The sequence below is a fragment of the Perissodus microlepis genome, chromosome 13, assembly GCF_051167445.1.
Source record: "Perissodus microlepis isolate ML-2025 ecotype Zambia chromosome 13, ASM5116744v1, whole genome shotgun sequence".
Classification (NCBI taxonomy): Eukaryota; Metazoa; Chordata; class Actinopteri; order Cichliformes; family Cichlidae; genus Perissodus; species Perissodus microlepis.
In genome coordinates this window covers 29,767,074-29,782,141 of record NC_140473.1, presented here as the reverse complement: position 1 = coordinate 29,782,141, position 15,068 = coordinate 29,767,074, and the positions used below count along the sequence as shown (strand labels likewise).

The window sequence follows — 15,068 nt, the reverse complement described above, 5'->3', positions numbered from 1 at the left end:
TGGTTTGTTTGTATAAAAGTCAACCCGACACACTGTTATGTTGATCACTCTGGACGAGTGTTTGTTTAAGCACCACACATATGGCTTTCATGGTTTGCCAACCTGTTCACCAACTCTCCGGTTGCTCTTCTGCACATGCTCCTGCTCACTCTGGTCTCCGGCTTGACTATATAAAAAGGAAAACCTCGTTAGGAAGATCATCACCACCTGTCCCTGCAGCCTCCCTGGCACCGCCCCCTTGAGCTCACTGCATCACTCCTCCCCTGCGGCTGAGCCAGGGACCACACCTCCACCACAGTTTGGATTTCTAAATAATATTTATTGGGTGTTTATAATTCATGTAACCATTATCAGTTACAATTACCATCAATCTGCATTTTGTTATTATTCAATTCAGAACTGCCCAGACCAGACACAGTGACATTCCACCAGAATCCCTTTGATCTCTGATCTTCTTTATGACATCAGCACACTAAAACCCTTAAAGAGGGGAAAGGTTCTCATTCTTGTCAGTCTTTCAAAGATAGTGGAAGAATTCACTAGGCAGTTAAACTACTCGAAACTTCAGTTTCTGACACAGTTGACCGTATTTTTAAAAAATCTTTTAGTTAGTACAGAGATTTAACATCAACTTCAATTTGAAATATGAGTCTGTCAAATCCTGTTGTGTGCAACCTGAGAGCCGAGAACGAAAAACTTAACCAGCAAATCAAAGAGCTGAAAAATGAGAATAAAACTCTCAAACAACAAAGCTCTACCATACGTGACCTTAAAGTCGAGAACGCCGACCTTAAGGAGCAAAAAAGAGAGCTCATAAATGAGAACAAAATTCTCCAAAAAAACATTGAAGTTCTCTTCAAACGAAGTGGGTTCTCTAAAAACAAGAGGAAAAGAGACCTGCAACTAGAGAATGAAAAAATTCACTTCAAAATTCAAGACCTGGAATATTGGAACCAAATTCTAACGGATTTAAACAGCTCCAAAACCAAAGAGATCCAGCAACAGAAAGAGGTGATGCAGGAAATGGAGGCAGAAATCAGAGAGCTTAAAAGGGACTTTGAAAAGGAAAAAGATGACATGCATCAGGAAATACGGGCTGTTAAAGATAAACTCCATCAGGCAAACACAGCCTTTAAAGAGTTACAAGAGAGTGGAGAAAGAAAAAGGATCATGAATGAGGACAACAAAACAACGGACAGTGAACAGCTCAGACAGACCCTGGAACTCCAATGCTTTGCACGTGAAATTGACATATCGAGGCATAACGAACTTCTTGAACAGGACCTCCAGGAGCTTTCCAAAAGGAGTGGTGATTCTCAAAAAGAACTGAAACCACACGATGAGGGTGTGAAAGGAGAATCACGGATCTTCAAAGCCACTGAGAAAGACTCCGAACATGATTTTAACGTGACCAACAGAGAAAAGGAGTTGTTGTGCCATGAATTTGAGGCACTGAAAAGAGAGCTTGAAGAGGTCAAGAAAAATCTGTGTGATGTACAGGAAGCCTTGAAAACAGAAGACATGGCGTTGCAAACCCAAGCTCAGACTCCCAAAGTTTCACAGGAAGAACATAACAATCTGATAAACAACTACGATGTCCAAGTTGACATACTCAAACAAGAAAATAAGGCCTTAGAAAATAAGGTTAGTGACCTTACCAAAAAGATGTGGAATGGACGGGAAGCGATGAGACAAATGGAAAAGAACTTTCAAGAACAAAGGAAGCTACTCGAAAATCTCCGAGGAGAATTCGAGGAAATTTAGCACAACTACGACTTTGGCCCTCCCTATTAAACCTGGTTAACGCAGGTTCAATTCATTTGATTTAATTGGCCCAAAATGAGTGACTGCACCCAGACACTCAGTAGCAAAAAAATTACAGAGATTCAAGAGAGAAAACTGTTTCTGCATAGACTCCTATAGTACTGCAAGTCGTGTCATCACTTGGTGTCCTGCATAGAGTGCAGGTTTAAGGTATTTACGTATCTTTCAGAATTAGAAGCTATGCTGCGTCAGGGGTTATAACAGCTGTGCCCCCCCCCAACCGGTCGAGGCAGATGGCCGCCCCTCACTGAGCCTGGTTCTGCCGAAAGTTTCTTCCTGTTAAAAGGGAGTTTTTCTTTCCCACCGTCACCAAGTCTAAGGAGCTTGGAGAAAAGCGCCTGGACTTCTTTAACTTAAAGAAGTCCAGGCGCTTTTCTTTCCAAGCTCCTTAGACTACTATGGCCTTGATGACTGATAACCTTCACAGACACTGTCATCAAGGGTTTGCTCACAGGGGATCATCTGATTGTTGGGGGGTTTTCTCTCTTATATTGTATGGTCTTTACCTTACAATATAAACAGCCGAGAAGCGGCTATTTTTGCGATCCGGTGCTTTAGAAATACATCTTAGCTGAACTGAACTCCATAACATCTGGACTGAAATGCCTACACACAACGGTAGGCATTTCAATCAAGAGCTCTGTCCAAAACGTTCAATGACAAGCATCAGCACCAGGATTGTTTTTTAGCTCACCAACAGTTCATGTTCCATACCCAGTTTTTATTGTAACTGCAACTTTGTAAGACTGGGTTGGGAGATGTTCTTGTGGTGAGCTTTTATTCACATAATTGGTTTCTTTAATAGTGAAATAAAATAAATTTGTATAACTGGAAACAGCGTTCTCATGTCTGATTATCACATTGTATTCTTTAAACCATGTAACAGAATATATAATATATATAATTTACTCATAGTAATATTAATATCTAATGTGATTGAGTTTCCTCATCTCTACTTATGTGCTGATGTGTTCACTGAGGCCATTGTATGGTCCATTTTGGCTGCATTTCCATGTTTTAAACATGAAATTTGCTTATTTAAAGGGTGTCTCATGTATCTCTTATGCAGAAATATGTGTTGCCTAGCTGGACAAATGTAGCACAGGTCTACTATTATTGGCCTAATGTATTTTAACAATCATTTCAGCATCCAGATAATCTCTTTCATCATCTCTTTCGATGAATTTAGCCTGGTTGTCATGAAATAGGCATTTGAAACAATAACTACCAGTATCTTTGAATGTGTGTGATTTCACTAATCCCAAACATTCTTTGCAAGACAACTGGGTGCTTTTATGTAAAGAATGATCTGAGAACACTGAGGCTAATGAAGTAACAAGAGAAACATAGTAAGTAGTCTTTCAGTTTGCATGATCAATTTTGATTATTGTTCATTTTCATTTACCATGTCAACATGTTTTAGAGCAACGTTTTCTGATTTTGAGCTCTTTTAGGTGTACGTCATCGTCCAACACGTTCTCACTCCCAACTCGTCAAACGTGTGACGCATGGTCAGGCTCCCTCTGCTTCGCTTATGGACGCGCAGGGTACCCCCCTCGCGTCGGGAATTGACGTGAAGGCTCCTCCGATTGAAGAGATTGCTGCGGAAGTGCCTGTTGTCGGTATATTTAGACATTTTCCAAATCACATTGTAGTGACGTATACAGAACACAATAAATTATATAATGTAAACAACTACCTGAAAAACAGGTAGAACGATACTTTTCTATCGTTTATTGCATTTATGGAGGGAGTGATGTATGCTGGGTAATGGCACAGCTAGCTACTGGGTGACTTTATTCACCCGCTTCGGCTGTTATCAGTCCATACAATGGGCGTTATTAGCACAAATCAGTCCCATAGATATGGACCATCTCCTGCTAGATTGTTCAGAAGGTTGTTCTCATCCATCCAGATGGAGGATCACTAACAGGAGCGTGGGAAGACTCCAGAATCCACTCTGGCTGGAATCCGGTGGATATGCAGTGTGTACAGGTAAGACCATTTAAACGGACAGCATTTATAGAATGACTATTAAAAGTCAGCGAGTGTCAGTAATGTTAATGTGGTTATGTTAGTAATACACCGAGTGCTAATATAACAGCTTTAAGATGCATTTGTAGATATTATTACGTGTTTTACTGTCTTTGTGGTGCTAGCTTAAAGTTACGGTGTAAACGTTAGCTTATATTGGAGGAAAGCTGTTACTGGTTAAACGATGTTAGCACAGAAATATTAGCTTCTGTCATGACTGATGAAGGTACTAGTTAATAAAGTTTCCAGTAAAGTGTTTAATCGCAGCCACAGACTGACAGCAAATATGTCGATTAGCTTCAGTGCATCTGTAATAAATATGTGCAAGTTTCAGTGCTTCGTTTAAACTGTATGATACTTATACTGACCCAGGGTCAGTGTAAAATACAATCCTAGCTGTGTGAACAAAGCCTGGCTCCTTTAATCCTGCATGACAAACCTCAGGATGCAGGTTATTATTACTCTTTCCTGCTGGCACACCTGTCACACCTGAGAGTCAGCTAGAAACGTACAGTGACGTGGACATCATGCAAAGACTGCCAGACTCTGTAATACTGTAAATGATCAGTGACTCAGGTTAACACTAAACTTTAAACGGCACCTCTGTGTCTCTGTGTGCTGAACATCTAGGATTGAGTCAGGCTGCATCAGCTGAAGCTGTTATTTGTATATATCAGTATTTTTTATTCAGGTGTGGGGAAAATACGTAAGACTGCAGTGAAGCGATGCACCAGATTAATCCCTGGCCAAAGCTATCGTACTTAAATCAGACTACTGATCCAGCCACATCAGCCTTTTGTGAGGTCTGTTTAAAGTTGACTAAAAGTGAACTGCAGGTTCCTGAGAGGTGGACTGTGAGCACAGAAACACATGTTCATACATACAGCTGCAGCAAACTTACATTAATTTTAAATAGATTTGTTACTCTGATGTCTGTCTCTGTGTTAGTCCTCTGACAGACTGGTGACCTGTCCAGGTGTGCTCTACCTATGACTACTGGGACAGGCTCTAGCCTTTTTAATAGAAATTTTCTGTTATTCTCATTTAAAGTATTTAAGTGCTTATGCATATGCTTAGTTGTGACACTGTTATAGACTGTTCAGTGAAAGTTTCTAAAACTAGATGAACTTACTTCAGCGTCAGCAGTTTGAGAAAACAACTCCCTTTACAGGTGCTGATAAGGCCAAGGGCACAAAACAGCTTAACCATTGATCGGTTAGGTTTCATAGCGAGGCACGTGAAGTGTGGTAGGATCAGTTTGTAACTTCCTCCCTCTTCCTTGGAATGCATAAAGGAGTAGGAGCACCACTTCTGCGGCAGCGCTGACATGACTGAACTGTGATGTTTGATGTGTGTTGGCGCAGTAATAAATAGCTTGATCACAGCTCTTTCTGTGTTGCAGACTTTATTTAAAAAATTCCACGACACCTCCCACCCTCCCACTGTGAACCTGAATTGAATATTCAGAAGACATTTGTTTAAATAGTTCTACAAATCTGAGCTGTTGGTGTGTCCTTGGATTGTGTGGTAATACTATTAGAGCCTGCAATCTTTCTTACTGAATCTCTACTATGAGTCATGTTACCTGAGATTAATTCTATGTTTACCTGTCAGCCTGGACGAATGTGCTGTGTGAAGGAAATTAAATTAAATCAGATCTGAACTGCTTACATTTGAGGAACCTGTTCATATTTAATTGAAATATGAACCAGTGGTTTTTTTGATTGCTGATTCCAAGAGAGTCTTTGTGGAAATCCTGTTTGGCTTTTTGTTATTTTAATTCTCTTCTCTGTTTTCCAGAACAGTTCTCCACAGTCGCTGTCCACATGGGTCAGTGGGACCAAGAAGCACTCTGCTAATGTGTGGACTCTGACCAGCAACATCCAGCAAGACCCAGACAGCGTTTTCTATCTCCCAGCTGGAGGTTTTTGTTTGTCTGTGACTGGAGAGTCAGATTTTTGTTGAGCTTCACACTTGCAGAGGTAAGTCAGTTTGCAGAGATCCCTCCCACCCTGGCTTTTATGTGCTAGATTTCTTATCTGAAAGAGTAATATTTCAGTGACTGCTGCTTATACCACAGGTTAATACACGCTACTGATCCCTGATAGGAGAATCATCAATTTTGCCAACAAAGAAGCCTGGTGGATGTTTGTTTACAGTCTGATGATGGGACATCATGCTCTGCATCTTCAAAGTTTGCCTCCTCATTATTATTCATACCCAGTAATGTGAAGTATGCTTATATCTACTATAACTGAACCAACCTGGTGCTCTTCATTTATGGAGGCTGTTGAGTCTGAATGTTGGATGTTGTGTATCTCGTGTTCTCTGGGCTTTGTTGTCCTCAGTCTTTTCGCAGGATCAGAAAACAAAACCAGGAGGCGCGTAAATGTTTCTTCTCCATGATGTTTCTTCAAATGTTTCTTCTGGATGATGATAAGACTGTGACACGGGATGCCACCTTTGGTCTTGTGATGAAGCAAAGCTCAGGAAGAAGTGTGATTAAATGGTACCCACATGTGTGCTGCTGAGAAGGATGTACAGGGGCACCTGCAGCCAAATCCAAGCTTCAGGTTAGTTGTAGTTGCAGAACGCTATAGGACTGAGACAGCTGAGGCATCAAATGTTTGATTAAACGGATGAAAAAGAGAAGTTTCTTCCCTATAATTATCACTTCTTAAAATCTGTAGCAACTTCAAGTCTGTCAGCATGCTGAGCATGCTCAGAATGTGACAATATATTTTTGTTCAATATTTAATTTCTTTCAGTTGCAATTGTTAAATGAAAAAAAAATAAAAATATATATTCTTATAATTTAGCAAACTAATTTATCAAAAAAAAATATACATATATCTGTATTAGTTTTAATAAATTAATTTGACACCTGTATTGAAAATACCATATTGTATTCATACAGAATCAGTATGGTATCATTGTTTGTCTGCTCACTGATTGCTGAAACTAAGAGCTACGTTGATCTGTTAAGATCTAAAGTATCCAAAGTTGAGCTCTGATGTTTCTTCACCCCTGTGTGTGATATGTTATTTCCTACATGCTGGCAGAGCAGAGCGGCAGTTTGTGCTCACAGATGGTGACGGTGTGGAGAGACGGTGGTGTTTCCTCAGAAGAACCAGCAGAGTCACTTGCTGACTGATGTTCGTCTGCACTGCACAGAGGAAATCAACTGACCAAGGTTTGTCCAGTGACGTGTTATGAAATGTATATTTGTTTTATGCTTACAGTTATGTTTTTCTTGACAGAGGCTCTGCAGAGGTTAGACAAAGCAGAGAAAATATGTGCTTTACATTTTACTGTGATTTATTGAGATATTTGTTGCCTGATGTTCAGCAGGAATGGAGAAATAGAATCAAAGGGAGATGTTTTTGCTGTTTTTGTAATGATGTAAGTAAATCTTCAATATTATTTATTTGCTTGGTTATATTAGGAGTGTTTCTGAGTGAGGGGGAGAGGAGTCATCATCCAGGTAAAGTGACGTAGAGCTACACACAGCATAGTGGCATACGTGAACTCACAAGCATTTAGTATGTCACCACGGGCACAACAGAGATTGAGCAAAGTCTTAGAGGCCCCAAATCTAACATTCACACATGAAGGAGCAAACATGGCAGATTTATTGGGAGCAGGGGAACCCCATGACTGCGTCAGAAGAGCACAGGTTGAAGAAAAAATTAGAGAGGACCTGAAGGCAGAACCTATACCTGGAGCTGAGGACTGGTTCACTGATGGATGTTGCCACAGAGACGAAGAAGGACTGAAAGCAGGATATGCGGTAGTCTGCAGAGTAGGAGAGGAGTATCAGGTCAAAGAAGCAGGAAGAATTGGGGGACAGCAGTCGGCACAGAGAGCTGAAGTGATAGCCCTAGCTCGAGCCTTGAGATTAGCTAAGAATAGGAGAGTGAACATCTACACTGACTCAGCGTATGCATTCGGAGCAGCTCATGTGGAGCTGGCTCAATGGAAAAGAGCAGGATTCAGAACAGCAACCAATGCACCTATCTGCCACAAAAGTGAAATGGAGGAACTGGAAAAGGCCTTGGCTGACCCAGATGAAGTGAGTATCATAAAATGCAAAGCGCACTCACAAGGAACCAGCATGGTGGCAAAAGGAAACCAGAAAGCAGATGAAGCCGCAAAAGAGGCGGCAGACTACAAAGGACGGAAACAAATGATACAGGTAACTGCAGAAGAGGAAGTATCCACTAACATGACGGAGGAAGTCAAACAGGCTCAGGAGGAGGCATCCCCAGAGGAAAAGGGGGTGTGGAAAAACAAAGGAGCCTGGCAGGATGGACACTTGTGGAGGGGGCCAGACGGGCGCCCCGTGTTGACAGCCAAAATGGCAAAACAGAAGGTGGAGGAGGCCCATGGACTTGCCCACGTGGGGGTAGCACAGATGGAGAGAAACTTGTGTCATTGGTGGCATCCTGAGTTGAAAGAAATGATAAGGGAAAAGGCCAGGATGTGTTTAATCTGTGGCGCACACAATCCCAAGCCAGCGGTCAAACCGGAAGTGGGCTTCACACCGTACGAGCTGCAAACTGGGAGACAGTTTCCGGCCCCTTGGACGGTGGGCTCGGTGGGACAGGACACCAGAGGGAACAGGTCTCACGCAGACTATTGGAACGAGTTAAAGGCGCTGGTGTCCAGTTTCACCAAACAGGTGGCTTGTGAAAAGCCCACAGGAGGAGGAGAGGTCCCGGACGCAAAGGCAGTGTGGCTGAAGGTCATCAAACGCAAGTGGAAGGAACCCCGTTGGACTGGTCCATACGAGGTGTCGGCTCGGACAGCTACAGCGGTTCAACTGAGAGGGAAAGGCGACGCCTGGTATCACTGGACGCACGAGGACTTGGTGGGGAGAAATCAATCTCCACCCAACACAGGTGAAACTCAGAGGCAGAATAAACCCTCACACCTGTGCAACGGGCCAACCAGTGGTCTACCCGGGAGGTCGAAGAAAGAAGAGCAGCCTAGGAGGAAGTCGCCGCGCCAGCGAAAGGGAGCGGCACCAAACTGAGCATCTAAAAAGGGCTTTGAACTTTTTGCTACAACATAACTTACACACAACACCATGCCATCACAACAATCAGATACTCGTGACGAGAAAAGAGTTCAAAAGGCTATCACAATGTTCAATAATACCATAGGTTTAATGTCGATGATGTTTTTAATCACAGCTATATGTTTTTTGGTTTATTTTTTGCAGGCCGACAAGGGAAAACTGTCTGAGCACGGAGGTCAGGCCGGCCCGGCGCTGTTTGATACGCCACTTACACCACTCGTGATCCTTAGTGACTTCAGGCCGTGGGCGAGAACGAAGCGCGAGGTCTCTGGTAAAAAGGATGAGTGTCTCAGCACATACGGTAGAGTAGAATTAGATTATGTTAATTCAGTGAATATACTGCGCTGCTTCCTTTTATTGCGTCACACATTGCTTTAAGTTTTTCAGTGTCCAGTTATTTTTTACTGCTGTTTGAATTCTCTGTATGTTTGACCCTGTAGACTGTTTGATGGACTGCTTGTCTTCCTGTTTGTTACCGCCGCCTGTTTTTTAATAAAGATTTGGATTTCTGACTTCAACACAGCCTCTGCGTGTCCTCCCTTTGTGTCCTCTTCCTCTGTGAATGTGTTGCATGTGTCACAGATTCATTTTATTAACAGCTTTCCCACAGTGAGTTGCATCAGCATTCATTCACAGCACATTTCAGAAGGATTCAGATTAATACAGTGATCTTACAGTCAGAATGATCCTGACAGAGTGCCACTGTAAATCATCTTTCATCAGGTAAATTTTAAAGTTCAGTATTTCAAAGCAGGAGTTATGAAGAATCATATTGGCATTAGGACTAATAATATGTACTTACAAAGTCAAAGTTTTTTAGTTATGCTAGAATATTGGAAGACAATCAACTTTTAGTGTTTTCCGCATATTAATTATTCTGAAATAGAGACGGTGACCCTAACTGTACAGAAGCACTAAACAACTGACAATCTAACAGACATCATTGGCCTGAGCCGTCATGCACAGTGAGTCTGATCCTTTGCTGTGAGAGTCTGACAAGCATGTTTCTGGTCAGTTTGGAAGAAATAATATCACAATGTTGATCTTTCTTTCCAATATTCTTTCTCTTTTACAACATAAACTGTGATTGTTATGAAGGAAAGGAAGGCTCAGGGTTGAGTAATCAGCATCATGGGCTCATCCGATTAGGATAAGAATAAGCAGTCATCTAATCATTCACAGGGTTCTCCTTTTATTCTCAAATCAATAAAGCAAAGAAGGAAGGAAAGAAAGACACATGGACTGCCAATGCTGAAAGAAAACAGAGAAGTTACTCATTACCTTAAACAATACATAAAATAAGAAAAACCAGAACAGAACAGAACCTCTGCTGCCGCCCCGTGTGGGAGTGAAGAAAGAGTGAGCCTAAAGTGAATGCAGTCCTTATATAATGTGTGACAGGTGAGTGCAATTAAGGACAAGCACCACACCCAATCAAAGGTGAGAGAACTAAACAAGGTGCATCTGGTGAAGTGAGTGGGTGTGCTGGGATGTGCTAAAAGGTGGGTCTCTACAACAGCCGCCCCCATATTTCTAGTGAGAAATATGTTGATATGATCAGGATCAGTCTTCGTCAGGAAGCGGGGGCAGGGGGATAAGACAGGAGACAGGGCGGATATAGGTTTTATCCTGTGCTAAGACTTCCACGGTTCTGATGCGTTCATCTGGGCTTTTCAGGAGGCGTGTCACTCTGCCTATGGGCCAGAGGGCACGTGGAAGGCGTGAATCCATGATCATTACGACAGAGTTCAGTGTGAGATCTGGGTTCTCCTTCTGCCATTTGTGTCTTCTTTGGAGGGATGGTAGATAGTCCTTTATGAAGTGCCGCCAGAAGTGATCTGCCAATATTTGTGCATGTCGCCATCGTCGTCGACCTAGGAGGTCAGAATCAGAATAGGATACTAAGGGAAGTGACGAATCATGTCGGCCCATAATGAGAAGGTTTGGGGTTATGGGATCAATATCCGCAATGTCTGAGGATACATAGCCTAGGGGTTTTGAGTTAAGAATGCCTTCAATCTCAATTAGGACCGTTCTTAAGACCTCTTCAGTGACCATTTGTGCACCAATGGTTCTCTTCAGAGCATTCTTCACAGAACGTATCTCCCTCTCCCAGGCTCCACCGAAATGGGGTGCATGCGGGGGATTGAATTTGAAATGGATTCTTTTAGTCATCAGGACCGGCTGTAGAGTCGGAGCAAGGTTGTCAAAAGCAGCCCGTAGTTCCTTATCTCCTCCTTTGAAGTTAGTTCCTTGATCACATATAATTTCCAGGGGTGTTCCTCGTCGAGAAATGAATCGTTGGAGGGCCATGAGGAAGGGGTCGGTATCCATGCTGTTTAGGAGGTCAAGATGTATACACTGAGTCGTGAGACATTTGAATATTATTCCCCACCTTTTCTCCGATCTGCGGCCGGTCTTGACCATGTATGGTCCAAAGCAGTCTATTCCTGTGGAGTAGAAAGGTGGTTTGAATAACCTAAGACGAGCAGCAGGCAAGTCTGACATTTTTGGAATGATGGGCTGTGCTCTCCATTTCTGACATGCAACGCAGCTATACTGATGCCTGCGTACGGCTTCCCTTCCTCTGAGAATCCAAAATTTCCGACGTAGTTCAGCAAAAAGTCTTTCTGAACCAGCATGATGCAGTTTGTCATCATAATCTTGTATGATCAGTTTGGTCACTGGATGAGCAGGATCAAGTACTATTGGGTGAATGACATTCAATTCCAAGTCTGGGCTTTGCCGTAGTCGGCCTCCTACATGGATAAGTCCAGAATTCCTGCACAACACTGGTGACAAACACAATAGACGGCTGTCGGATGAGAGGGGTTTGTCTGACTGTAAACGGGCTAAATCTTCACCGAAACTGTCCAGTTGCGCCTGACGAAGGATTTCTTGTTCTGCTGTTAGATAATCAGCTGCAGAAGGAATGTTACCCTTTTGGTTGGAGAGTGAACGAGCCGTGAAATCCAATAGCTCTTGATAGATTCTGAAGCTGGGTGTGTATGTATGGGAGGGTATACTGACAATACCAAAAAAGTAGGATTTCTTTAACTCAGTCTGATCATCATCAGGATGGAGATCTGTAACTGTGGGCCAGTTATTCGGAGGTTCATGCAGAAACGAGGGACCCTCGGTCCACCTGTTTGGGCTAAGGAACTCTTTCAGGGATTTACCTCTCGTAACATCATCAGCAGGATTTGTGGCTGAATTGATGTATCTCCAGTCTTGACTGTTTGTGAGGTTTTGAATTTCTGAGACTCTGGCTCCTACGAATACCTTGAAATGGCAGGAATCTGACTGAAGCCAGTGAAGTACAGTTGTTGAGTCAGTCCAAAGGGTGGTAGTTCTGACTGGTAAGGTGAGTTCTGTTTGTATGAGCTCACAGAGGCGTGCGCCTAGTAGGGCTGCGCATAGCTCCAGTCTGGGTATTGTTAAATTCCGTTTAGGAGCAACACGTGAGCGAGCTAACAAGAAACTCAGTTCCACATGACCTTCAAGATCATCTGATCTCAAATATGCGACAGCACCATATGCTCGCTCCGAAGCGTCACAGAAGATATGAATGTCTCGAACTGTGGTAGAAACATTCATTTCCTTAGAAGTATAGCAACGTGGGATGGCAATTTGTGGAAGATAACAAAGTTCTTCTTCCCAGGACTTCCATGCCTCTAAGAGGTTGTATGGAAGGGAAGGGTCATCCCAATCTCTCTCCTTTCTCCATAGCTCTTGCACCAAGGTTTTGGCGCGTGTTGTGAATGGGAGTAAGTAGCCTAATGGGTCATACAGACGAGCAAGTACTGCATAGATACGACGCATTGTGGTGGGGTGTGAGGCTAGAGTTCTGTATTTATAGGCAAACAAGTCAGTCTCACAATTCCACAATAATCCTAATGTGCGTTCATGTGGGCCAGATGGCTTGTCTTCAGTCAGGCAAAGTTCATTACTTGCCATTCTTACCTCAGATGGTAGATGGCTAATCACAACAGGATTATTGCTGGCCCACTGGCGAAGATCGAAGCCTCCTTCTGATAGATGGTTTCTTAATTTGTCTAGGAGTGTTCGAGCTAACTCTGCTGATGGAAAACTCTGCAAGCAGTTATCAACATAGAAACACTGCATTACTGAAGACTGCACATCTTTGTCAGATTGATATTCCTTCACATGTTTCTGCAGTGCATAGATTGCACAACAAGGGCTGCAGGTCGTACCGAAGGGGAGTACCTGCCACTCATACACTGAAGGGGGAGCTGCTTTGCTCATGTCACGCCACAGGAATCGGAGGAGTGGTTTATCAGGAGGCAGAAGACGGACTTGGTGAAACATGCCTTTGATGTCGCCACTTATTGCCACTGAATGTTGCCTAAAACGCAACAAAACACCGAGAAGTGTTGGCCCAAGGATTGGTCCTGGCAATAGGTACTTATTGAGACACTGACCTTGAAATGTGAAAGAGCAGTCAAAGACTATGCGATCTTTATTGTTGTGACTTGTCATATGATGAGGAATATACCAGGCTTCTTTGCTATTGTGCATCTCCTCCGGGCTAAGTTTAACTACATAGCCTGCTTGCTCCAATTTCAAAATCTGATCCTTGTAAGACATGGCTTTGTCAGGATCTTTAGCTAACCGAGCCTCAGTGTTGCGGAGTCTAGACATGACTACAGTTGGAGGGACATTCAAAGGAGGAAAGTTTGCCATCCGAAGAAGAGGAGTGGCGTAGCGATTAACACCATTGATCTCAACCCTTTTTGTGGCCTGTTCAAGGAGTTCCAGTGCCAGTTGATCTTGCTTTGATCGGATCACAGATTTCTCACTGTATTCAGGTAAAGTGTCTAGTTGCCATAGCTTCTCAACATGATAACGCAGTACGTCTGCAGATGAACTGAGAGATGTGAACAAACACTGCACATGCTCTGTACTGCTCTGGGGCTGAAAATCTGTGATCGGACCTTGAAGTGTCCATCCTAATTGGGTTTTAACTCCTGCAGGAGACCCATATGGTCCCTGTCTCAATGGAGCAGTAGGCGTGATGAGGTGAGTATGATCTGAGCCTATGAGCAGGAGTGGCGCTGCTTTATTAATAATGGGTAATGGGATACCTTGAAGATGCTTGTATCTCCGTTGGAGAGATGATACAGGGTAGGTGTGGTCTGAAAGTGCTAGGTGACTTGCAGTGAAGGCATTATTAATTGTGTAGGTTTTCTCTGGGTGTGCGATGGGTGAGATTTTGAAACTTACGGAAGAACCTTGAATAGTTTCAACTTCTTGACGGACAGTTCTAAGTGATAATCTCTCTGCTTCCCCAGTTAGGTTGAGATGCTGCGCCGCTGATGGTAGAAGAATGGTACGCTGGGAGCCATCATCAAGTACTGCATATGTTTCAAGAGTTCTTTTGCCATTTCGCAGGAGCACTTTCACAACCTTTAAAAGGACACTAGGACAATCACTAGGTCTATCAAAGTACAGTGTCCTCACTACAGGATTAGATTCAGTTGTAGATCTCTTATTTACATCACATAGGATCTGTAGATGTCGTCCCATACAGGTGGCACATGCTTTCCTCAGGTCACACTTTGCGGACTGATGAGTGCTAGCACAACGCCAACACCGTTTGTTTGCTTTTATCCAGTTTATTTTCTCATCCTTTGTCTTCTGAATGAACTCGGGACACTTACTAATGTGGTGTTCAGGTGAGCGGCAATATGCACATGTTGCCTTAGTTGTTATGATCGGTTGTGCTGCCTGTACAGGATCATCAGATGTATTTGCCCCATGTAATATTGTTGTAAGTGGAGAGGTGTACTTACGGGCAGGTTGTGGCTGGCTGAAGGATGAAACAGGACTGGCCTTTCTGGGTTGACACTTGCATTCCATTTGCAACCAGGATGAGAACAAAGGCAAGGTATACGTTATTTCTCCCTGTTCCCTGTAAACGTGCCGTTTGAAGCGACTGAAATGCTCTGCAGGCAACTTCGCTAACAAGCGATCAACATGGGAGCCACAATCTAGTTCTGCACGTCCTTGTTCTCCCATAGTGCTAAGCAACCCAACTAAAGCCTGTACACGAAGAGCAAAATTATCAAGACTCTGACCATCACCTGCTCTGATAGGAGGCAGTTCCAGT

At 43.2% G+C, this 15,068-nt stretch overlaps 1 protein-coding gene across 1 annotated transcript; it reads left to right on the top strand.

Annotated features, from left to right (window-relative positions):
- Window positions 1-5,625: 5,625 nt before the first annotated feature.
- Window positions 5,626-8,893, top strand: LOC146375338 (uncharacterized). The gene is made up of 3 exons (XM_084949285.1): window positions 5,626-5,840; window positions 5,939-6,431; window positions 6,921-8,893. Exon 3 carries the CDS (start codon window positions 7,403-7,405, stop codon window positions 8,891-8,893), a length of 1,491 nt encoding a protein of 496 aa, XP_084805411.1. The 5' UTR covers window positions 5,626-5,840; window positions 5,939-6,431; window positions 6,921-7,402.
- Window positions 8,894-15,068: the final 6,175 nt, after the last annotated feature.

Excerpts from the sequence above, each read along its gene's own strand:
- LOC146375338 (XM_084949285.1), top strand. The coding sequence starts at position 7,403 with ATGTCACCACGGGCACAACAGAGATTGAGCAAAGTCTTAGAGGCCCCA.